The 26,638-nt window shown below is 42.4% G+C and overlaps 1 protein-coding gene across 1 annotated transcript in view; it reads left to right on the forward strand.

The window, feature by feature from the left end:
* The window catches only part of ccdc63 (coiled-coil domain containing 63), a 37,740-nt gene extending 11,389 nt beyond the window's left edge, over nucleotides 1–26,351 (forward strand). Inside the window, exons 3-11 of the mRNA XM_033043024.1 lie at nucleotides 1,408–1,530; nucleotides 11,343–11,524; nucleotides 15,570–15,727; nucleotides 17,339–17,562; nucleotides 19,700–19,766; nucleotides 20,484–20,674; nucleotides 21,050–21,242; nucleotides 25,040–25,270; nucleotides 26,170–26,351. Coding sequence (XP_032898915.1) covers nucleotides 1,408–1,530; nucleotides 11,343–11,524; nucleotides 15,570–15,727; nucleotides 17,339–17,562; nucleotides 19,700–19,766; nucleotides 20,484–20,674; nucleotides 21,050–21,242; nucleotides 25,040–25,270; nucleotides 26,170–26,246 — 1,446 coding nt within the window. The 3' untranslated portion in view covers nucleotides 26,247–26,351. The remainder of the gene's footprint in view (nucleotides 1–1,407; nucleotides 1,531–11,342; nucleotides 11,525–15,569; nucleotides 15,728–17,338; nucleotides 17,563–19,699; nucleotides 19,767–20,483; nucleotides 20,675–21,049; nucleotides 21,243–25,039; nucleotides 25,271–26,169) is intronic.
* Nucleotides 26,352–26,638: the final 287 nt, after the last annotated feature.

Consider the following 26,638-nt stretch of genomic DNA (forward strand, 5'->3'; position numbering starts at 1 on the left):
GAAGGTGAGGACAGACTCTATGATGGCAGTATAAAATTGACTATCATTTCAACAGCTCTGCCCAAGGTGAATTGGCCTCATCTCTATAAATGGGGAATAAAGTTATTACACGGGCGGCATGGTGGCGCAGCGGTAGAGCTACTGCCTTACAGCGCCGGAACTCCTGGTTCGATTCTGACAATGGGAACTTGTCTGTACGGAGTTTGTACGTTCTCCCCATGACTTGCATGGGGTTTCTCCGAGATCTTTGGTTTCCTCCCACACTCCAAAGACATACAGGTTTGTAGGTTAATTGGCTTGCTATAAATGTAAAATGTAAAAACATTGTCCCTAGTGTCGTGTGTAGGCTAGTGTTAATATGCGGGAATCACTAGTAAGTGTGGACTCGGTGGGCCAAAGTGCCTTTTTCCGTGCTGTAAACTAAACTAAATTAAACTAAACATGTAAAGCAGGAAGAAAGTGTTGCCTTTTATGGCATATTGCTGACTTAAACAAAAACAAATTAATTGGAAGTGACAATGGTTTCCAAATTCTGCTGGATTTCTTGTGTTGGTCGAGTGAATATAATAAGAATAGTTGGCCCAGGGTACTGTGCAGTGTTTTATGAAACATATATGTAGATTGTCTTCAAAAATCTTCTATGTAGGAACAAAGAACTACATAGAAACATAGAAAATAGGCGCAGGAGGAGGCCATTCGGCCCTTCGAGCCAGCACCGCCATTCATTGTGATCATGGCTGATCGTCCCCTATCAATAACCCGTGCCTGACTTCTCCCCATATCCCTTGACTCCACTAGCCCCCTAGAGCTATATCTAACTCTCTCTTAAATCCATCCAGTGACTTGGCCTCCCCTTTATTCTAAGATTGTGGCCCCTGGTTCTGGACTCACCCAACATTGGGAACATTTTTCCTGCATCTAGCTTGTCCAGTCCTTTTATAAAGACTGCAGTTGCGGATTTATTTCAAAAATGGGCACGAAATGTTAGAGTAACTCAGCATGTAAGGCAGCATCTCTGGAGAAAAAGGATAGGTGACGTTTCGGGTTGGGACCCTTCTTTAGTCTGAAAGTAGGGGGTAGGCCGTTGAGTTACTCTAGCACTGAGTCTATGAAACATCTTCTACATGCCTGTAATAAGGACAATAAATGGCTGTACAATGAATGTATGTCTTCACTGATATTCTCCATTTATTGGTCTGGAACATGCACATGGCTGCATCTCATTCATTCATTCATTCATCTAATAACAATCTCTCATGTTAAATGATGCATCAAAAAAAATCTGAATTTTTCATTCATCCCAGTCTCTGGAAATATTTGCTGTCCAACGCATAATACATTAATATACAAGAGAAAAACAAGAATGCATAAAAACAATTGCAGATTATGTACCTTTCTATTATGCAGATAAAAGAACAAGAAGATAAAATTATGAAGCACAAGATGTCGACAGGCGGGATGAGGAATGTTCACCAACGACGGAGACATTTGCAAAAACAAATCCATACTTTGGAGAATCAACTAAACTTGGTAAGTTGATGTTAATGTATGTTGTATGTATATCAAAAAAATGTTGTTATATGATTGTGATGAAATTTTTGTAATTGAAACAGTGTAAATATCCAAAGGAATCTTAAACAGTTTTGGTTATTTGCAGCTCTTGTACTTCTGTTCTTGACATTGGCCTCCACCAAAGTTGACTATTGTGTGTTGGTACAACACAATGACAATGGTACAACTAAAGACCAAGGTTTACTATTGTCATGTGCGCCGAGGTACAGTGAGAAGCTTTGTTTTGCATTCAATCCAATGCAGCCAGATAATATGAATATAATCAAGTCAAATGCAAATACCATTGGTAGAGCAAAGTGGATGATACACAGTCTGAAGAAGGGTTTCGGCCCGAAACGTCGCCTATTTCCTTCGCTCCATAGATGCTGCTGCACCCGCTGAGTTTCTCCAGCATTTTTGTGTACCTTTGATACATTGTGCAGAATGTCCTTCTCAGTATTGTTGTGCATCAGTTCCAGGGACAATGTCCATTATCCGCAATGAGCTAGTGAATCGGACAGTACCTTAGCTTATGGAAGGATTCTTCAGAAGCCTGATAACTGAGGGGAGGAAGCCATTCCTGAGTCTGGTGGTGCGCACTTTCAAGCTTCTCTATCTTCTGCCCGCTGGGAGTGGCGAGAAAAACGAATGACTGGGGTGGGGATAAGTCTTTGTTTATGTTGGCTGTTTTTCCGAGGCAGCGTGAAGTCAATGGTGGGAAGGTGTGGTCCCTGTGATGGACTGGGCTACAGGTACATCTACAACTCTCTGCAATTTCGAGCAGTCTTGTGCACAATATTCTATTCCACTGGGACTAATTGTCCTTATTGTGTCGTTGCTTTGCCATGAAAGTAGATGCATTTCATTCTAACACGGAGAGAAATAATTTTACATAAAATTCAAAAATAGATGATAAGCATGACAAAGGTTCTAACTTTTTTGCACACATTTGGCGGTGTAGACTTTGGAGAAAAGTTCTTCCTATGGCAGTTTAATACCCATGACTGACAAATAGCAGTTGTTTGTAGAAAGAATGTGACTTTAATGAGGCTGTTGCAAGAAATGGGTGCAACTATTGCAGCTCGTCAGCGTTAGTGGGGATTTGTGGTACAACTAAAAGTTTTGGGATATTCTGGTGTTGGATATTAAGCCATTGAATCTAATGAAGGGTCCTGTCCCGAAACGTCATCTATCCATTCCCTCCACTGATGCTGCCTGACCCCCTGTGTTACTCTGGCCCTTTGTTTTGCTCAAGATTCCAGTATCTGCAGTTCCTCGTGTCTTCATTAAGCCATTGTTCCATGCTGTTGACTGAGTCCTTAGTAACAAAGACACTTTCTTGGCAGCAACAACAGGAAATTAAAATGAACTGAAACTAAGATTAACTGTTTTACATGTAAGAGGTAACTTGGCTGGTTGTAGATATAGAATATGCAGGATCACAGGTTGCAGACTCAAAAAATAAAAAATATTTATACATTCTTTAAATTTATAGTAATAACCGGGACACCCGCCTGTCCTTCTCCCAGCACACAGACAGAGGGTGGGTTTCTTAAATGTGTATATTTTAATGCTAGAAGCATTGTAAGAAAGGTGGATGAACTCAGAGCCTGGATTGACACCTGGAAGTATGATGTTGTGGCGATCAGTGAAACATGGTTGCAGGAGGGCTGTGTTTGGAAACTAAATATTCCAGGATTTCGTTGCTTCAGGTGTGGTAGAATTGGAGGGGCAAGAGGTGGAGGTGTTGCATTGCTTATCAGGGAAGATATTACAGCAGAAGGTACACAAAATTGCTGGGGAAACTCAGCGGGTGCAGCAGCATCTATGGAGCGAAGGAAATAGGCGACGTTTCGGGCCGAAACCCTTCTTCAGAGTCTGAAGAAGGGTTTCGGCCCGAAACGTCGCCTATTTCCTTCGCTCCATAGATGCTGCTGCACCCGCTGAGTTTCCCCAGCAATTTTGTGTACCTTCGATATTCCAGCATCTGCAGTTCCCTTTTGAACACAAGATATTACAGCAGTGCTTTGGCAGGATAGATTAGAGGGCTCGTCTAGGGAGGCTATTTGGGTGGAACTGAGAAATGGGAAAGGGGTAGCAACACTTATAGGGGTGTATTATAGACCGCCAAATGGGGAGCGAGAATTGGAAGAGCAAATATGTAAGGAGATTGCAGATATTAGTAGTAAGCACAAGGCAGTGATTGTGGGAGATTTCAATTTTCCACACATAGACTGGGAAACACATTCTGTAAATGGGCTGGATGGGTTGGAGTTTGTAAAATGTGTGCAGGATAGTTTTTTGCAGCAATACATAGAAGTACCTACTAGAGAAGGGGCGGTGCTGGACCTCCTGTTAGGAAATGAGACGGGTCAGGTGGCAGAGGTATGCGTTGGGGAACAGTTCGGGACCAGTGATCACAATACCATTAGTTTCAATATAATTATGGAGAGGGTCAGAACCGGACCTAGGGTTGTGATTTTTGATTGGAGAAAGGCTAACTTTGAGGAGATGCGAAAGGATTTAAAAGGAGTAAATTGGGACATTTTGTTTTATGGGAAAGATGTGGAAGAGAAATGGAGTACATTTAAAGGGGAAATTTTAAGAGTACAGAATCTTTATGTCCCTGTTCGGTTGAAAGGAAATAGTAAAAATCGGAAAGAGCCATGGTTTTCAAGGGAAATTGGACACTTGGTTCGGAAAAAGAGGGAGATCTACAATAATTATAGGCAGCATGGAGTAAATGAAGTGCTTGAGGAGTATAAAGAATGTAAAAAGAATCTTAAGAAAGAAATTAGAAAAGCTAAAAGAAGATATGAGGTTGCTTTGGCAAGTAAGGTGAAAGTAAATCCAAAGGGTTTCTACAGCTATATTAATAGCAAAAGGATAACGAGGGATAAAATTGGTCCATTAGAGAGTCAAAGTGGACAGCTATCTGCAGAGCCAAAAGAGATGGGGGAGATATTGAACAATTTCTTTTCTTCGGTATTCACCAAGGAGAAGGATATTGAATTATGTGAGGTAAGGGAAACAAATAGAGTAGCTATGGAAACTATGAGATTCAAAGAAGAGGAAGTACTGACACTTTTGAGAAATATAAAAGTGGATAAGTCTCCAGGTCCGGACAGGATATTCCCTAGGACATTGAGGGAAGTTAGTGTAGAAATAGCAGGGGCTATGACAGAAATATTTCAAATGTCATTAGAAACGGGAATAGTACCGGAGGATTGGCGTACTGCGCATGTTGTTCCATTGTTTAAAAAGGGGTCTAAGAGTAAACCTAGCAATTATAGACCTGTTAGTTTGACGTCAGTGGTGGGCAAATTAATGGAAAGGATACTTAGAGATAATATATATAAACATCTGGATAAACAGGGTCTGATTAGGAACAGCCAACATGGATTTGTGCCTGGAAGGTCATGTTTGACTAATCGTCTTGAATTATTTGAAGAGGTTACTCGGGAAATTGATGAGGGTAAAGCAGTGGATGTTGTATATGGACTTCAGTAAGGCCTTTGACAAGGTTCCTCATGGAAGGTTGGTTAAGAAGGTTCAATGGTTGGGTATTAATGGTGGAGTAGCAAGATGGATTCAACAGTGGCTGAATGGGAGATGCCAGAGAGTAATGGTGGATGGTTGTTTGTCAGGTTGGACGCCAGTGACTAGTGGGGTGCCACAGGGATCTGTGTTGGGTCCACTGTTGTTTGTCATGTACATCAATGATCTGGATGATGGTGTGGTAAATTGGATTAGTAAGTATGCAGATGATACTAAGATAAGTGGGGTTGTGGATAATGAAGTAGATTTTCAAAGTCTACAGAGAGATTTATGCCAGTTGGAAGAATGGACTGAAAGATGGCAGATGGAGTTTAATGCTGATAAGTGTGAGGTGCTACATCTTGGCAGGACAAATCAAAATAGGACGTACATGGTAAATGGTAGGGAATTGAAGAATGCAGGTGAACAGAGGGATCTGGGAATAACTGTGCACAGTTCCCTGAAAGTGGAATCTCATGTAGATAGGGTGGTAAAGAAAGCTTTTGGTGTGCTGGCCTTTATAAATCAGAGCATTGAGTATAGAAGTTGGGATGTAATGTTAAAATTGTACAAGGCATTGGTGAGGTCCAATTCTGGAGTATGGGGTACAATTTTGGTCGCCTAATTATAGGAAGGATGTCAACAAAATAGAGAGAGTACAGAGGAGATTTACTAGAATGTTGCCTGGGTTTCAGCAACTAAGTTACAGAGAAAGGTTGAACAAGTTAGGGCTTTATTCTTTGGAGCGCAGAAGGTTAAGGGGGGACTTGATAGAGGTCTTTAAAATGATGAGAGGGATAGACAGAGTTGACGTGGATAAGCTTTTCCCACTGAGAGTAGGGAAGATTCAAACAAGGGGACATGACTTGAGAATTAAGGGACAGAAGTTTAGGGGTAACATGAGGGGGAACTTCTTTACTCAGAGAGTGGTGGCTGTGTGGAATGAGCTTCCAGGGAAGGTGGTGGAGGCAGGTTCGTTTTTATCATTTAAAAATAAATTGGATAGTTATATGGACGGGAAAGGAATGGAGGGTTATGGTCTGAGCGCAGGTATATGGGACTAGGGGAGAATACGTGTTCGGCACGGACTAGAAGGGTCGAGATGGCCTGTTTCCGTGCTGTAATTGTTATATGGTTATATAAGGCACAGCAACGCCTGTTCCTGCTGAGGAAACTCAGGAGCTTTGATGTCAGACAGGACATTTTAACAGCTGTCTATAAATCACTTATAGAATCTGTACTCACCTTTAACATCACATCCTGGTTCACCCTCACCTCTGTTAAAGACAAATCAAAGCTTTCCCGGATCATCAATCAAGCAAGCAAAATAACTGGTAAAACTCAAAATCAATTATCAGTACTCTACACCCAGGCAGTTAAAAGGAAAGCCAACCTCATTTCACAGGATCCCACCCACCCCCTCCACAAGTCCTTCCAACTTCTGCCATCAGGCCGCCGATATAAAGTCCCCCTATCCAAGAAAAACATCCACAAAAACTCATTCATACCCATTGCCATAAACAGCTTAAATAGAAAATGAACAAGGGACAAATTAACCCTGACGTACTGTCACTTTACACGTATCCACAACTATATCTTGTCTATTTTTACAGTTTTTAATCTTTATACTTGCTTTTAAGATCTATACACACTGTGTGTGCTCGCAGAAATCTGTGTTGTATGACTGCTTATCAGTACATTGTCCTGTCTGTATGTTGAGCCACGTCAAAGAAGATTTTCTGTTACGACAGACAATAAAGTTTTCTGAATCTGAATCTGAATCTGTGTAACATCCATACTTTTTTTTTCCAGAGCATTAGTTCATTCTTTGTTAGATCGCTTTGTCACATATAACCGCTTGATGTACAAACATTTTAGCTTCTGGTAACACTCAACTTGGTTCAGGTGATTATGTGGATTCAGATTGATCATATATTGCTGAGGGAGTGGTACTCTGTGGCGAGTGTTATGTTGGGGTGAAATATTTAAATAATGGCCCGGCATCCAAATTCATTACTATGTTTAAGTCACTATATGATAAAAACTGTCCAATCAAAGAATATAACAGAAAACCAATAAATACTAAATGTCCATGGATTACAAAGGGATTACAAAATGCCTGCAAAAAAAAAAAAGCACTATACAGAGATTTCATAAGATACAGAAAATAAATATAAAAATTACAAAAATAAGTTAACTTATATTATAAGAACAAGCAAGAAAGATTATTATAAGAAAATATTAGATGATAACAAAAACAACATAAAAAGAATATGGAGTATACTTAATAGTATTATCAGAAATGGCCCGGGGAAAACAAACTACCCGAAGTATTTTATTGATAAGAACAATGAAAATTATAATATGGAGGATGTTGCAATAGCTTTAATAATTTTTTTGTAAATGTTGGACCAGACCTGGCTAAACAAATCCCTGATCCAGGGACATCTGGAGAAACTCCTGAGAATTTATTGGAGAGAAATCCCTGCTCTATGTTTCTTATGGCAGTAGATGAAAAAGAACTGTTGGACATTGTTAAAACATATAAAAACAAAATGTCTACTGATTTCAACGACATTGACATGTCGTTAGTTAAGATGGTTATTGAGGGGATTTCCAAACCTCTAACATTCATCTGTAATTTATCTTTCCAAACCGGTACTTTTCCAATCAAAATGAAAATAGCAAAAGTCATACCAATATACAAAACTGTGGGAACAAGCATCATATCACAAATTACAGACCTGTTTCTTTACTCCCTCAATTCTCCAAAATACTAGAAAAAATGTTCAACAATAGACTAGACATATTTGTAGAAAAGCATAAATTAATCACTGAAAGTCAATATGGATTCAGATCAAACAGATCAACATCACTTGCAATAATAGAATCAATTGAAGATATCACAAACGCTATTGACAATAAACTATATGCAGCTGGGATATTTATTGATATAAAGAAAGCATTTGATACGATCAATCATGATATTTTATTAAAAAAATTAGAAAGGTATGGCATCAGAGGTCTAGTACTGGATTGGATGAAAAGCTATTTAAGTAACAGGCAACAGTTTGTGAAGCTGGGCAGCTACAGTTCTACATGTTTGGACATTGCTTGTGGTGTCCCCCAGGGGTCAGTGTTGGGTCCAAAACTATTCATCATGTATATAAACGACATTTGTAATGTGTCCAATGCCTTGAGGCTGGTCTTGTTTGCAGACGACACAAATATTTTTTGTTCTGGGGAGAATTTAAAAATACTACTGGACAAAATAACAAAAGAAATGGGCAAACTGAAAACATGGTTTGACAGGAACAAAATATCATTAAACTTGAGCAAAACCAAAATAATGTTATTTGGTAATTGCAGAACAAATACACAAGCAAATATAAAGATAAATGGGTTGAAATTGAACGAGTTCATGAAAATAAATTTCTTGGGGTTATAATGGATGATAGAATCAGCTGGAAATCACACATTAAACATGTACAATCCAAACTGTCAAAAAGCATTTCTGTATTACACAAAGTTAAGCAGGTTCTGGATCACAAATCACTCCGCATTCTCTACTGTTCACTAATCTTACCCTATTTAAATTACTGTGCAGAAGTCTGGGGCAATAACTATAAAAGTTCGCTACATCATTAACTATTCTGTAAAAAAGAGCAATACGTATTATTCACAATGTCAGGTATCTGGGTAACACTAATCCATTATTCTTACATTCAAAATTATTAAAATTAGAAGATTTGGTTGCATTTAAAACAGCACAGATAATGTTTAGGGCCAAAAATAAAAACTTACCTGGAAATATACAAAAATTATTCAATGAGCGAATGGGGGATTATAATTTAAGAAGAATATTTAATTTTAAGGTACAAAGAGAGTCCGCACGACCAGAAAAACTTTTTGTATTTCGGTCTGTGGAGTAGGATTGTGGAACAGTTTGAATGTGGAGTTAAAACAATGTCCAAACATGAACCAGTTCAAAATGACATACAAAAATTTTTTCCCCACAAGGTACGGGGATGAAGGGGATGGTTGACAAACAGGGGTTAATGTTTATTTATTTATTATTTTATTTATTATTTATTTATGTTTTTTGGTTACTTCATACATATTACTTGTATGTGTATATCAGTTGTATGTATATATATGTCTGTATGCATCTCTAAAAATTGTCTGGGGTATTATTATTATTAATTAATTAATTATTAAATATGGAAGAAGGGTTTAGGGAGAAGGGGTGAGATTAAATAAGTTATTCTTCTCTCTCCTTTTCGAGCTTGTAAAGAAAAAGTGTTGGACATTTAAATTTTGCTTTATGCTTTTCATTGCTTTGCAAATATTGCCTGGAATGTCCAATTGTTTGACTATTTCGATTTTGTTGTTATTATTTATTCCTATTTATGTCTTTACTTGTTCGGAACAAATAAACAAATAATAAAATAATAATAATAGAAGGTAGACAAAAATGCCGGAGAAACTCAGCGGGTGAGGCAGCATTTATGGAGCGAAGGAAATAGGCAACGTTGCCTATTTCCTTCGCTCCATAGATGCTGCCGCACCCGCTGAGTTTCTCCAGCATTTTTGTCTGCCGATTTTCCAGCATCTGCAGTTCCTTCTTGAACATTTTATCTACTCCAAATTCATAGAGACTTACATCCCCTATTCAAGTCAGAATAGTGTTGAGCGAAGAGAGTGTTTAAATGTCATGAGTTCCAAAAACAGGACCATGAAACTCTTAGTTTAAAAACAAGGAACTGCAGACGGCGGTTTACAAAAAAGGACACAAAGTGCTGGAGTAACTCAGCGGGTCAGGCAGCATCTCTGGAGAAAAAAGGATGGTGATGTTTTGGGTCGGGCCCCTTCTTCAGACTGAAAGACGGGGGTGGGGAGGGGGTGACGAGCTGGAGGTGAGAAAAGACGAGGGCCAATCGGAGCCAGCCACAAATGACCTCAAGCAGGGCAGTGCCTGGTAAGCCCATTGCGGGCTTGGGATGGTGTGATCTCAATGTGGAGAATTAGGGGGGGGGGGGGGGGGGGGTGGGGGGGGGGGGGGGGAGTGTGAGGGGAGTGTAAGTAGAAGTTATTTAAAATTAGAGAATTCAATGTTCATACCGCTGGGTTGGAAACTACCCAAGAGAAATATGAAGTGCTGTTCCTCCAATTTCAAGTGGCAATGGAGGAGGCCCAGGACTGAAAGGTCAGCATGTTCTCTTCAACCAGTACATTGAATTTACAATCCTCAAACTTGCATCAAATCCAAACTCTTCTCGCCACTTTAATTAAGAAATCCATGATGTGTTTCTACTTGGTCATTACCTTCATCCCGTCCTCTTTGTATAATCATTTATCAGACTCCCTAGTCAATATCCTCAGGTAAATCATTCACCGTTTCTTTAGGAAGCTCGCCTGCTTCCCATGGAATTCATTGCCACCAACTACTATCTAGGTCAAGTCATTGGGTATTTTTAAGGTGGAGGTTGACAGATTCTTGATTAGTCAGGGGTTATGGGGAGAAGGCTGGAAAATGGGGGTTGAGAGGGAAAGATAGATCAGCCACGATTGAATGGCGGAGTAGACTCGATGGGCCGAATGGCCTAATTCTGCTCCTATGACATGAACTTCCTCTGCCTGCGTTAATTAGTTAGTCTTGAAGCTCCAATTGTATCTAAGCATACAGTCACGTCTCCCATTTGGAAGAGTAAAATAACCTTTGTCAGATGATGTGCGATGTAATATTAAAAGCAAGGAACACCTATTTCTGTGACTCATTCTTCACTAAAATGAAATGTTATTGCGATCATTAAGTTATACCTATAAGTTATATATATGTAAACATGAAATGAGAAGGAACCATTAATCTTATAAGTCAGCAAACATTAACTACTTCAACTATTATTTGCCAAAGGTGTGTTGTTAAATGTTACAAAAGTGTGTAAAAATGTGCTGCAGGGAATGGTGGTGCAGGTAGATACAATAAGAAGCTTTTAGATAGGCACACGGATATACAGGGAATGGAGGGATATGGGTCATGTGCAGGTAGATGAGATTTAATTCATTTTGGGATCTGGTTTGGCACAGACATTGTGGGCTGAATGGCCTGTTCCAGTGCTGTGCCGTTTATGTTGACCAGAGCAAGGAATAATCTTTAAAATCCAGTCTATGTTCATTATTTGCCTTGTATCGTCTGAATGGTCTTTCAGAAAGTATTTTGTAAGTTTTGACAAATTTAGCACTTTGTTTTTCAGTCGACAATAAAGTTTAACTCCATACTGACGGAAAATTGCAAGCTCCGTGAAGAAATTAATGTTCTGAGAATTAATAAAGAGATCTACACCAAACTATACAACAAACTTAGCACAAAACTCCAAGAACAAAAGAAAATAATGAAAGAAATAGTTGAGGAGTCTGTACAAGCTTATGACCAACGGTGAGTATTTGTTTGATCAATCGCTGATTGATAAGAAATATCAGCATGTTCTTTTAAATAGCTGCACCTATCATGCAAAACTAAAGTCCAATTCAGCCTTTTGAGTGTCAATTGCAGCCACATCAGTGCTTAAATGGCAGAAAGGACCAGTGATGTCAATCTGAATAGTAATTATGTCTAGTTTAAAGATACAGTATGGAAACAGGCCATTCAGCCAACTAAGTCCATATCCATCATTAATCACTCATTTACACTAATTCTATGTTATAGACAATAGACAATAGGTGCAGGAGTAGGTCATTCGGCCCTTCGAGCCAGCATCACCATTCAATGTGATCATGGCTGATTGTCCACAATCAGTATTCCGTTCCTGCCTTCTCACCATATCCCTTGACTCCGCTATCTTTAAGAGCTCTATCTTGGGCGTAATTTGCGCGTAATTTACGCGACATCATTTACGCGTCACGACACATGGTGCGTGGTGACGTAGGGAGTGACGTGCGGTTGCGTGCGGCTTCCCAGGATTTTGGGATGTACAAAATCTTCACGCACCATCTGCATGACGCGCAAATGACGCTCTAGTGGGACAGGCCCTTAACTCTCTCTTGAAAGCATCCAGAGAATTGGCCTCCGCTGCCTTCTGAGGCGGAGAATTCCACAGATTCACAATTCTCTGGGTGAAAAGGTTTTTCCTCATCTCCGTTCTAAATGGCCTACACATTATTCTTAAACTGTGGCCCCTGGTTATCCCAATTTCACATCCACTCCAGACACACTAGGGGTAATTTATAAGGGCCAAGTAACCAACAAGCTTGCACGTCTTTGGGATATGGGAGCACCTGGAGGAAACCCATGCGACCACATGGACAATGTGCAAACTCCACAAAGACAGCTCCTGAAGTAGGGATTGTACCAGGGTCTCTGGCGCTGTGAGGCAGCAGCTCTACCGCTGCATCACTGCGCCGCCTGTTTCACTTACTCTTGGCTTTCAGTCAAAACAGTGATGAGAATTCGAGCATGGAAACATTTCCAATTCTTCGCTGCAGAGAAAACGAGAAACAGAAAAGGGTGCCCAAGTATGACTTAAAAGATAGACCCGAAAAGCTGGAGTAACTCAGCAGGTCAGGCAGCATCTCCGGAGGAAAGCAATTGGTGACTTTTTGGGTCGAGACCCTCCTGCAGACTGGAGAGTTAGGGGAAAGGGAAATGAGAGATATAAACCGATTGCTGAGCCTGCGCTTGGTCTCGCCGATATAAAGGAGTCCACACCTGGAACAGTGGTTACAGTAGATGAGGTTGGAGGAGGTGCAAGTGAACCTCTGCCTCACCTGAAAAAACTGTTGGGGTTCTTGGACGGAGTTGAGGGAGGAGGTATAGGGACAGGTGTTGCATCTTCTGCGGTTGCAGGGGAAGGTACCTGGGGAGGGGGTTTGTTTGGGTGGGAAGGGACGAGTTAACCAGGGAGTTGTGGAGGGAACGGTCTCTGTGGAAAGTGGAAAGTGGTGATCAAACAAGACCAAGTGCAGGCTCGGTGATCGTTTCGCTGAACACCTTTGCAGGGAGTGAGGTTCCTGGTTTTGAGCATGTGGGAGGTACAGTGGCGCAGCGGCGAGTTGCTGCCTTACAGCGCCGGAGACCTGGGTTCGATCCTGACCTCGGGTGCTGTCTGTATGAGGTTTGTACATTCTAGTGTGTAGGATAGAACTAGTGTACGGAATCACCGAGTCCACACCTACCATCGATCACCCATACACTAGTTATATCATACATACTAGGGACAATTTACAGAAGCCAATTAACCTACAAATCTGCACGTCTTTGGAGTGTGGGAGGAAACTGGAGCACCCAGTGAAAACCTACGTGGTCACAGGGAGAACGTGTCAACTCCGTACAGACAGCACCTGAGGTCAGGACTGAATGCGGGTCTCTGGCGCTGTTAGGCAGCAACTCTACCGCTGCCCCATTCATTGTGCAGAAGAAGTTCCCTGTTTATACCGATCAAGATAATCTCGGCTCTGCACTTCTAACCAATGCCACCGGGGGGAGTCGGAACATAGAGACACAGCAGGAATTCTGTTCTTCAGGAGCTGAACTAAAGAAGGTGACAGAGTTGGAAATGATTTGACCTTATTTCTTTCCTTCCGCACACCTGCTACTTGATGCCAGAAAGTGGGTACTATAACGTTTAGAATTACTGGTACAAACCAGTGAGAAACGTTTTATAGCAAAGGTGGAGAGACAACACTTTGTAGTCCCTGGAATCTGTAGCAATATACAATCTGCTGGAAGAATTCAGTGGGTCGAGCAGCATAGGGAATATTTATACAATGGTCTTCTCTTGTAGGTTAAAGGTCACCTGGGCGAGGGTGTCTGATGTTGTGAGACCCGAAACACCCGATGACCCCAGGTCACATGACTGAGGATGTGTCCCAGCGCATCTAGAAGATGTATATTTTTCACACTGAAGTCTGGCTCAACCAGTGGCATCTAGGAATAGACTGGGTGACAAACCAAGAATAGTTTGGTGACTACTGGAGAGACAGTTGACGGCACGGAAAGACGGCACCCGGGAAAGGCTGGGTTAGCACCACCAGTCGGTGTCTTTCGTGAGAAAGTCACCCAATAAAGCTACGGAAAGGCCTATTGAACCACCATGGCCTAAAAATCCATCGGGCGAGAATGAAATGCTCGGAGAAGGAGAAAGAGGTGCAGCGCACAGGCCTTGAACCTGGTGAGACGCAGGAGGAGCCCGGCCGGGACTCACCCCACAGAGCCCAGTCCCTCCACGCACTATAATCTCCCAACCCCTGCAGAGTAGTTATTAAGACGGCTGATCCGTGGGCGGTTCCTGCTGGGGCGCAAGTCGGGGCTTTATCAGCCCTGGCTGGGTCGCCTGGGCGAGGGTGTCTGATGTTGGGAGACCCGAATCACCCGATGACCCCAGGTCACATCACTGAGGATGCATCCCAGCGCATCTAGGCAATGTATATTTTTCACACTGCCTTATTTCTGAAAATAAATCATTCAGGGTCCCCTAAAACAGAAATTATGTCCGACCCTCCTGACAGTCCTAGAGCTGTACAGCGTGGAAATTGGCCCTTCGGCCCATCTCGTCCATGCTGACTGAGTTGGTACATTCGGCTGGTCCCATTTGCCTGCATTTGAGCTGTAGCCCATGACGACCTAGTAACCATAACACTGCCCAATAGCTCTACCATCTGCCTCACAGCACCAGAGACCCAGATTCAATCCTGATCTTGGCTGCTGTCTGTGTGGAGTTTGCACATTCTCCCTGCGACCATGCAGATTTCCACTGGGTGGTCCAATTTCCTCCCGCATCCCAAAGATAAATTCATAGAACCATTGCGCACGAAAGCAGCCCCTTCGGCCCAACCCATACATGCTAACCAACATGGCCCATCTAAGCTATTTCCATTAGCCCTATGTGTTTGTAATTTAATTGGATTTTGTAAAATTGCCCATAATAAGTAGGGAGGAGATAAGAAAGTGGGATAACATGGAACTAGTGTGAACAGGTAGACACAAAGTGCAGAAGTAACTCAGTGGGTCGGGCAGCATCTCTGGAGAAAACGAATAGGGGATATTTAGGGTTGTTACCCTTCAGTCAGTCTGAAGAAGGGTCTCGACCTGAAACATCACCTATCCGTTTTCTCCAGAGATGTTGCCTGACCTGCTGAGTTATTCCAGTGCCTTGTGTCTATCTTTGGTATAAACCAGCATCTTTAGTTCCTTCTTATTACATTAGTGTGAAGTGATTAGGGTGATTGATAGTTGGCACGCACTCGGAGGGCCGAAGGGCCTGTTTCCATGCTGTATCTCTAAGCTAAACTATACTAAACGGCCTTTGAAAGGACAATTCTCCTTGCCAGCTTCGCTGTGATTAAAACCTGTTGGAAAGAAGGACTCCAATAGCAATGCCACTCAAAACTAGGACTGCGCACAATTGTTGAACAATTTATGATCTGCACGATTTCGTTAGTGTCTCAGATTGTTCTAAAAATAAGTGAATGTTTCTCCTTCCCAGGATGGAGGCAGAAACTAGAATACATGCAGTGAAGGAACGAAGTGCAAAAGATATCCTGCTGTACAACACAGAAATAAAGGAACTGATGCGTGTTATTGATCACGAGACAAAACTCAAGGACTTCATCCTGATTAAATTTCGACAGTTTTCGAAAGAAGGTAGACTATCAGCATGAGTAAAGTTTAAAAGACTATAGTGACGATCGGGAGAAGTTGAACATGCTGGGAATCTATCCCTTGGAGTGCAGGAGGATGAGGGGTGATCTTATAGAGGTGTACAAAATCATGAGAGGAATAGATCGGGCAATCAGACAGTCTCTTGCCCCGAGAACCAGAGGACATAGGTTTCAGGTGAGGGGGAAACATTAACTAGGAACCTGAGGGGTAACTTTATTTACACAAAGGGTGGTGGGGTATGGAACGAGCTGCCGGGGCAGGTAGTTGAGGCAGGTACAATTGCAACGTTTATGAAACATTTAGACAGGTACATGGATATGATAGGTTTAGAGGGATGTGGGCCAAATGCCAGCAGGTGGGACTAGTGTAGATGGGGCATGTTGGTCAGTGTGGGGAAAGTTGGGCTGAAGGGCTTGTTTCCACACTGTATGACTCTATAATTATGAATGTATCTGTTAAAATAAGATGAGGTATAATATCCACTCTGAGAAAGGTTTCACGACCTGTCCGTTCCCTCCACAGATGCCTCCTGAGTCCTGACTCATTGAGTTCCTCCAGCACTTTGTGTATTGCTGTAACATCTGGTGGATAGTGGAGCATTGCTTCTAATCGGTGTCTAGATTCTTTGCTAATTTTGCTTGTGGATAATTCTGGCTGGATATAGACACAAAGTGCTGGAGTAACTCAACGGGCCAGACAGCATCTCTGGAGAAAAAGGATAGGTGACGTTTTGTGTCGGGGCCTTTCTTCAGCTGGACCTGTTTGACCTCAGTAAGTTGTGATGGGTTTTATTTCACTAAGCTCCAGTTATGGTACCAAATTGAACGCCAAATGATGCTGGGAAGTCCCCAGTACAAGATGGACTTCTATATGTCCGTGTTAGAGAGGTGCAATGTAGGAGTGCGGTTGATGGTAGTAATTTCCATATGACTTCCCGCCTCTTTTCTGTCTCGTTTGTAGGATAAACGGGGAAGGGAGATACTGTTGAAGTAACATCTACGTCATAGTCATATCGTATGGAAGCAGGCCCTTCAGCCGAGCTCGTCTGCGCTGACCAAAATGCCCCATCTAAGCTGGTCCCATTTCCCCATGCCGAGCTCATATCCCTTGAAACCTTTCCTATCCACCAGAGACCCGGGTTTGGTCCAGACCTCGGGTAATGTCTGCGTATGGAGTTCGCACATTCTCTCTGCGACTATGTGGGTTTCCTCCGTGTGATCTGGTTTCCTCCCATGTCCCAAAGATGTGTGGGTTTGTAGGTTAATTGTAAATTTCCCCTGGTGTGTAGGGAGTGGATGAGAAAGTGGGATGACATGTGGAATTTGAAAAATGTATAAACTGTATTGAACAATTTGTATAGCCTCCGAAAATGTTGGATGAATTTTTCACACGGTTCACGTATTGTATATATTTATTACTTGAATAAATTCTATTTTGAAATTTAAAAAATCATTGAACTAGTAGGAACGGGTGATCGATAGTTGACGCGGGCCAAAGGGCCAGTTACCATGTGTGTCGACTGAGAAATTAAAATACGCATTTGGGCAAATAACCTCAATAAAAGAAACATTTTTTTGTGCATTTTGTTTTCAGATCATTCTCTGGATAAGATTAGTAAGAAAACTGCTCAGGAAATTGAATACGAGGCATATGAGGAAGTGTATAATCAACTTAGACATTTGACTGGCAGAGACAATCTTTACAGTTTGGGTGGTGAGTTTATTGCCACAGAAGAGAAAAATTATGCACTGTTCAATTTTATAAATGAAATTAATATTCAACTGGAACACAAGCAAGAGAAGATACAGAATGTTAAGGTTTGTGAAATAGAATTGTACAACATTGAATGAATAATGTTGAATTGCTTCATCATCACAGATAATAGCAGCTGTGTCCAGTGTGACTTTGATCTCGCACTGAATTGCTTTCCCCTCTTTAATATTTTTAATTTATTGGAATATTTGTTACACTTGGTTTCACAGAAATATTGCAGTTAGCTATAATCTAGAGGCTGTAGGATATTTCATTAGTGAATTATATGTGCAACAAGGTTTTGTCAGATTGTGTCCTTTGTACTTTGATTCAGACGATGCCCACCAAGTCCATGCCGGTCATCGATCAACTGGTTCATAATCGTCCTATGCCATTCCACTTTCGCAACAATTCCCTACACACTAGGGGCAATTTTACCGAGGTCAGGAAACCTACAAACGTGCACGCCTTTGGGATGCGGGAGGAAACCAGAGCAGCCTAAGGAAACCCAAGGGGTCACAGGGAGAACGTGCAAACACACACATCACCACTCGAGGTCAGGATGGAACCCACATCTCTGGCACAGTTAGGGAGCATCTCTACCAGTTTGCTGCCCTTGCTGAAGCCAGACATGGTAAATTGTCACTGCTTTGAGATGAATTTTCTTCTGAAATTAATAGCATGGGTGATGGAGCAAGATTGTATTGTGCCTAGTAATAGAAGTTAAATAATTAACTTCTATTAATCGTTGTTTTTAATTTAAATCACTGCCTGCGTAATGGGCAGCATGCAAACCATGTTCTATATGTAGTGGTGTCAGTTTTGATCTTTGGTCTTGCTGTATATAATAGAACATTTGCGTTTTCTGAACAAGAAACCTGATCATATACATGAAAGGATATGTCACGACAGAAATCTGCACAATATTGCCCATGCACACATTTATGTACACTGTTCAACAATGTCACCTCTGAAATTTGGTTGCAGGGTGAAGTCCACTTCAAGAAGTCCCCTTTCAGATCTGGACGTGCACTGTTTTCTAATGGAGAATTCTTCCATCATTTTAATTTCTGTTATACATAAATTGTGTTATACGTGGGCGGTACAGTGGTGCAGCAGGTAGCGCTGCTGCCTCACAGCCCAGAGACCCGGGTTTGATCCCGAACTTGGGTGCTATCTGTGTGGAGTTTGCACGTTCTCCCTGTCACCGCGAAGGTTTCCTCCCAAATCCCAAACACCTGCAAGTTTGTAGGTTAATTGGCCTCTGTAAATTGCCCTTAGTGTGCAGGGAGTGGATGAGAAAGTGGGACAACATAGTGCTGGTGTAAACAGGTGATCAGATGGTCGGTGTGGACACGGTGGGCCGAAGCGCCTGCTTCCATGATGTATTTCTATACTTAAACTAAACAAAACGTAACCCTTCTAGGATGAGGACCACGCTTGCAGATGCAAGACCCTTGCAGCTCATGTATTGGTCGAACTTGAGGAGGTTTTACCTGAACAGCAGACTTGCCTTTGGAGCATTGATCAGTCATGAAACACAGCAGCGTGCAATCCCACTGCCATCTCTCCCAGCACAGGATGTGTCGGAAGATGCTGGTCTATGACCAAAAATAGGCACAAAATGCTGGAGTAACTCAGCGGGTCAGGTAGTATCTCTGGAGAAGGGTTCCAACCTGAAACATCACCTATTTCTTTACTCCGGAGATGCTGCCTGACCCACGGACTTACTGCAGTGCCTTGTGCCTTCTCCTCCCAGCACAATCTTGGCCAAGCTGCCCCAGGTCATGATCCCACGCAAGGTATCTGCACCCCCAAAATAATGTAGTCTGTATTTAGGCAACATGTTATATTGTATTGTAAGGGTTAAACACGTCTCTCCACTGTGTGCAAGTACATGGATTAATTTTAAATCTCATTGTATAAACAAGAGGTACAATGCTGAGAATAATTAACCTGCAGAGTAAAAAGAATCAAGCTAGTATTACGCTGCCAATGGTCTTTACGACTGCATTTATAAACCTGGTAACCCTCATGACTTGGTTGCAATGTTGGGAAATGCTGCTCTCGAGGCTGATTCCGATGAGATCCCACTGCCCTTTCAATGAACCAATCCAAATCCCATAGGTTTAGGTTTATTAATGTCATGTATACTGAGGTACAATGAAATGCTTTATTCTGCATGCTAACCAAACGGTTCAGATAGACCACACGTATACCACACGTATACCACACATAAATACAATCAGTTCAATTTCAAGCACAATACGTAAGGGGCGGCATAGTGGTGCAGTGGTAGAGTTGCTGTCCTACAGTGCCAGAGACCTGGGTTTGATCCTGATTACATGTGCTGTCTGTACAGAGTTTGTACGTTCTCCCTGTGGCCGACCAGTGGTGGGTTTTCTCCGGATGCTGCGATGTCCTCTCGTGCTTTAAAGACGTGCAGGTTGGTTGGTTAATTGGCTTTGGTAAAAATTGTCCCTGGGGTGTAGGATAGTATTAGTGTATGGGGTCTGCGTGGACTCAGTGGGCCAAAGGGCTTGTTTCCACGCTGTATCTCTAAAGTCCAAAGTCCAAAACAAAGGGCAAGGTACAGAGTGCAGAATATAGTTCTTAGCATGGTAGCGCATCAATTGTTGGACAAAGCCCAATGTCCACAATGGGATAGAGATGAATCAGACGGTAACCTAGCTTATGGAAGGACTGTTCAGAAACCTGATAACAGAGGGGGAAAAAGCTGTTCCTGCGCGCTTTCAAGGTTCAGTACCTTGTACGACAGGAGCGGGGAGAAGAAGGAATGAGTGAGCATGAATACTGGGAAGTATTTGATGCCCTACTCTCCCTTCTTCTCAGTGAATACTCAGTGACCTGGAAAGCAGACCCAGGGGCAATGCCTTTGAGTCCAGTAAGCTTTGGACCATGTGCAATAGAACAGTTGGCCCTCAGGGGAAGCATTTCACATTGCAACCATGACAATATTTGACAGGCACCAAAGAATTTCTAAGAAGCAAAAATAGAATACACATTTCTTATTCTAATTACTGGACCTGGAATGATTATATTATTAAACCCACTGATAATTTTGCATTTTTAAATGTGCAGGAAGAAATATTACAAATCCAAAACCAACGTCGCCAGAGCGAGGAAGATATGCACAAACTCATCAAGGAGCTCGAGGTAAATGTCTTCTAGTTTACCAGATGTACGACTCCATGACTTTATGGAGGCACAGGGAAGGGCAGAAGTTGGAATCTTGGGAAAAGCAAGGTGCTGGAGGAACTCAGCAGGTCAGGCAGCATCAATGGAGGAAATAGCTAGATGGTTTCAGGTCGAGACAAGTCTAAGGAATGGTCTCTGTCCATCCCCTCTCCAGATACTGAGTTCCTCCAGCACTTTATGTTTTTACTCTACGACTCCATGACTCCACCAACAGGTGCATTCCGATTCTGTTGCCGCTAATAAATAAATCTATTTTCCTCTTGATTTTCTCTACCCTTCCCCTTGACTCTTTGACTTGTTGTAAACTAAAAGCACGTTGCCTGTTTTCCACAGCACGCCCTTGAGGACACAACCCAGCAGACGAATACATATGAAAGGATGTACATACATGTTAGCAAAGCTCTGGATCAACTGAAATCCAACGTGGAATCCCTTGCCAAGAAAATACATTGTGACTTAACACCAATCCAGAGGAAATTGTGCGGGAACGATGGGATCTTAAATTTCAACGCACTGGATTATTTAGGTGGGTGCTATTGATCAGTCACGGAAGTGGAGAGTTGTCTGGAAGATTGGGAACACTGCGCGGTGGGACAGATTGATAGGTCCCTTGATCAGTAAAGGGTGTCAAAGGTTATTGGGAGAAGGCAGGAGAATGGGGCTTGAATAGATCAGCCACGATTGAATGGCGGAGTGGACTCAATGGGCCGTATTGCCTAATTCTGCCTCAATGACTTATGAACTTGTGGATAGGGACACTAAGGTGGTCTGAGGGCAGTTGGAACCATCCAATTATGGAGGCCAACCACTGAATTGACCCACGGTAAGAGATGTGCACTAGAAATTTTATTTTTTAATTTAAAGGAAAATTGAGCAAATATAATTGTTTAATACATCAATGTATTCTTGGCAAGTGCATACCAGCAAGTTATAAATTCCTGTTGACTTCCATCATTGTTTAGTTTAATTTAGAGATACAATGCGGACCTTTGGTCCACTGAGTCCGCGCTGACCAGCGATCACCCCCTACACTGGTTCTATCTAACACACTAGGGACAGTTTACAGAAACTAATCAATCTACAAACCTGCATGTCATTGGAATGTGGGGAGCAAACCGAAGCACTAGGAGAAAACCCAAGCGGTTACCGGGAGAACATGCAAACTCCATACAAACAGCACCTGCAGTCACTCTACTGATGCTCCATTGTGTCATTGGACAACGACCCATGAAATGACCTTTCACCTAAAGGTCACAATTTTTTTTTAGGTTCGGGTTATTATTTCCGCATGTGCTGGGCTACAGTGAAGAGCTTTGTTCAGCACACTATCCAAACAGATCAGATAATACTATACATAAGTCATATTCAAGTACAATAGGTAGAGTAAAAGGGAAGATTTTCTAACTCTACTGAACGTTTTTCCTTCCATTATTTATTATGTAAAAGAATATGTGTGTTATGATTGTGTTTATAGTTTGTTTGGTTGTTTGGTTGTTTGTCTTTTGCACAAAAGTCCGCGAGCATTGCCACTTTCATTTCACTGCACATCTCGTATGTGTATGTGACAAATAAACTTGACTTGACTTGAAGATATGGAATGCCGAATATAGTTCTCAGTTCCGTAGACAAAGTCAATTGTCCGCAACGGGGTGGAGGTGAATCAAACAGTATTCTAGCTGCGGAACCTAGATGGGTCAATGATCTTAATATTTCTTTGTAAGACAAGGACACCATTCACAGTGTGTCGAGAAGCCATCACCTTTTGTTATTGTCAATGAGGAGATGTCAGTCCTGATAAAGATGCAGTACATCTCGCCTCCTGACTCCCTGCCTCTACATTCTACAAGACAGGACGGAGTTGGATGCACTAATCTGCACTCGCCAAGATGGGTGCAGCTCCAACATTACTCAAGATGTTGCCACCACCCAGGTCAGGGCAACCGCCTTGACTGGCATGTCCATCACTAATACCCACTCCCTTCTCCACCAACACAACGTGACCATGAATCACCTACAAACCGTTTGCTGCAACTCGCTGAGGTCTCTTCACCAGCATCCCCAAACACACAATCTTTATTCCATAAACAGAAGAGGCTCCCCTCCAAATACACTCAACGGACTTAGTTTAAGTTTATTATTGTCATCTGTATAGAGGTACAGTGAAAAGCTTTGTTTTATGTGCTAACCAAACAAATCAGATAATACTATACATAAATACAATCAAGCTCAATTCCAGTACATAGGTAGAGTAAAGGTGAAGGACAAAAACTGGATAAACATTGAGCATATCGTCCGTGGCACTTTGAAGAATCGGACTATCTTTAATCGTAGGTACACAATGCTGGAGAAACTCAGTGGGTGCAGCAGCATCTATGGAGCGAAGGAAATAGGCAACGTTTCGGGCCAAAACCCTTCTTCAGACTGATGGGGGGTGGCGGGGAGAAGAAAGGAAAAAGGAGGAGGAGCCCGAGGGCTGAGAGATGGGAGGAGACAGCCCGAGGGCTGGGGAAGGGGAGGAGACAGCAAGGGCTGTCTTTAATCGGACTCTACTAGACTTTATCTTGCACTAAACATTAGCCCCTTTATCCTGTACCTGCACAGTGTGGATGATTTGATTGTAATCATGTATTGTCTTACTAGCACGCAATAAAAAAGCGTTTCATTTTACCACGGTACACGTGACAATAAACCAATCTAAACGAAAGTGCTTCATCAAAATAGGTCGTTGCTGTTGAACAGACTGATGGCAGTGGGATATCTCCCCACCAGATGGCGCTTCAAGGCCAGGTTTCATTTGTTGCCATAAGTTAATGTTTGGACCAAGCAGTTCACTCTGCCTTGGAGCACTCTGCTGTCCTGGAGTGCGGTGGGACATGAAATCCAGTCATCTGAGAAACCAGCACAATTCCCATTCATCTCCCAGCCTGCAGACCTCTGCCTCTCCCAAATCCCAGGCACACGTTGGCAGGTCTGGAATGGCTATACCGGGAAAACAATCTAGAAGATGTTACAGCCAAGTCACACACTGCCTCACAGCCACCCAGAGACCCGGGTTCGATCCCGACCTCGGGTGCTGTCTGTGTGGCGTTTGCATGTTCTCCCCGTAACTGCATGTGTTTAATCCGGGTTCTCCGGTTTCCTCCCGCATTCCCAAAATGTGCAGGTTTGTGTAATTACCCCCAGTGTGTAGGGACTTGGAAATGGTGCAAAATAGATTTACGAGGGTGTTGCCAGGATTCCAGGGCCTGAGCTACAGGGAGAAGTTAAATAAGCGAGGAGGTGGATGAGGGGGTCATCTTATAGAAGTGTATAAGATCATGAGAGGCATAGATTGGGTAGACACACAGAGTCTCTTGCCCAGAGTAGGACAATGAAGAACCAGAGGCCATAGGTTTAGATTAGATTAGATTAGATTAGATTAGATTATTTAATGACCACACAGTCAAGCTGGTGGAATTCAGGTTCAGTACAGGATGTTACAAGGTAGGCTGATTCCCGTCAAACATAACATAAAACACAACATCATACAATATACAGTTCATGCATGGGGAGGATATGTGCTGTTATCATAGTGTGTTCAGAATTCGGATTGCGTGTGGGTAAAAACTGTTTTAAAATCGAGATGTCTTGGCGGACAGTGAGCTGTAGCGCCTTCCTGATGGGAGCAGGTGGAAGATGTGGTGAGCTGGGTGGGAGGGATCAGAGATGATTTTCTTCACCCTTGACACAGACCGTTTGTGATGGAGTGATTCTATTGATGGAAGGGGAGTGCTGATGATTTTGGATGCTTTATTAACTATGCGTTGTAATTTATTTAAGGTGAGAGGTGAAAAATTTAATAGAAAACTGAGGTGCAACTTTTTTTACACAAACTTGTCTCTATGGACAAGCTGCCAGAGAAGGTAGTTGAGGGAGAAATTATCGCAATGTTTAAGAAACGTACATGAATAGGATAGTTTCAGAGGGATATGGGTCAAACGCAGGCAGGTGTGACTAGTGTAGATGAGGCATGTTGATCAGCATGGGCAAGTTGGGCCGAAGGGCCTGTTTCCCCACTGCATGACGCTACAATTGCTTGCTACATTTTCTATCTCGAGATGATTTCTATCAATATTTTTATCTCCCCCCTTTTAATCAATGACACCGTGTATCAAAGATCCGGTTTCTATGCTGTTTGACCAACTAGTGTTAACAGTCGATCGACGGTCGGCGTGGACGCGGTGGGCCTGTTTCCATGCTACATCTTTCACTTGTAAAGTATATCAGCTTCTATGGGTGCAATGATGGCTGTTCACTGAAGCTCAAATATTTGTTTCATTACAGGCATCATTGAAAGGAAATCAATCGATCTTCTACAGCTCCACATGCTGACAATCCAGTTAGCAGAGTTGAAGAAGGAATCTCCCATCCTCAGTCCTGCAAGCAGTTTATCCAGTATTCCCAAAGTGAACATCATGATAGCTGGAGCAGAGCTGACCAGACATGTGAAGCCTATAAAAATCTCCTCGCCGATCATCGAGGATGAGGTTGACGTCGAGTTGGAGAAAGAATCTGGTAACTAACCATGCGTTTATGTGAGGTTATCCACTTTGGTGGCAAAAACAGGAAAGTAGACTATTATCTAAATGGTGGCCGATTAGGAAAAGGGGAGATGCAACGAGACCTGGGTGTCATGGTACACCAGTCATTGAAAGTAGGCATGCAGGTGCAGCAGGCAGTGAAGAAAGCGAATGGTATGTTGGCATTCATAGCAAAGGGATTTGAGTATAGGAGCAGGGAGATTCTACTGCAGTTGTACAGGGTCTTGGTGAGACCACACCTGGAGTATTGCGTACAGTTTTGGTCTCCAAATCTGAGGAAAGACATTCTTGCCATAGAGGGAGTACAGAGAAGGTTCACCAGACTGATTCCTGGGATGTCAGGACTTTCATATGAAGAAAGACTGGATAGACTCGGCTTGTACTCGCTAGAATTTAGAAGATTGAGGGGGGTTCTTATAGAAACTTACAAAATTCTTAAGGGGGTGGACAGGCTAGATGCAGGAAGATTGTTCCCGATGTTGGGGAAGTCCAGGACAAGGGGTCACAGTTTAAGGATAAAGGGGAAATCCTTTAGGACCGAGATGAGAAAAACATTTTTCACACAGAGAGTGGTGAATCTCTGGAACTCCCTGCCACAGAAGGTAGTTGAGGCCAGTTCATTGGCTATATTTAAGAGGGAGTTAGATGTGGCCCTTGGGGCTAAAGGGATCAGGGGGTATGGAGAAAAGGCAGATACAGGATACTGAGTTGAATGATCAGCCATGATCATATTGAATGGTGGTGCAGGCTAGAAGGGCCGAATGGCCCACTCCTGCACCTATTTTCTATGTTTCTATGTTTAGCAGTATTAACTTCCACATATTGAGGTTTAACATTGTGTAGTAAAGTCTGGCTCGTCCTTTTTGTCCACAGATTCGGAGGTTTTATTTCCCATGAATTACTACCAGTTGCGAGACCTAGTTTTACATGAACTGGAAGGAGCAAAGTAGGGGGACAACGGCATGAAACTATCCCTGAAAATTCATCAGGAATAGTGTGTAAAAACCTGTGATAATCGCTACCCGAGGATGAATCGTAAATAAATGTTGTTTTTAATAAATACATAATAAATTTAAATGTGTTTTTCATTGCTATCTTGTGATTCCGTTGTGTTATCTTTTGAAGTTTTCCGATGTGTTACATTAACTTTTCAGTCGATCCTTCCTGATTAATCTGCAGCTGTTTTCTATCTCCTAAAGCAAAGTGTCCTTCCCTGTAGATACAAGGAACTGGGGTGGGGGAGCATGGCATATCTCTGTAATCTTTGATTTCCTTCCACACTCCAAAGACGTACAGATTTGTAGGTTAATTGGCTTGGTACAAATGTAAAATAGTCCCTAGT

The sequence above is a fragment of the Amblyraja radiata genome, chromosome 25 (genome assembly GCF_010909765.2).
Source record: "Amblyraja radiata isolate CabotCenter1 chromosome 25, sAmbRad1.1.pri, whole genome shotgun sequence".
Lineage (NCBI taxonomy): Eukaryota > Metazoa > Chordata > Chondrichthyes > Rajiformes > Rajidae > Amblyraja > Amblyraja radiata.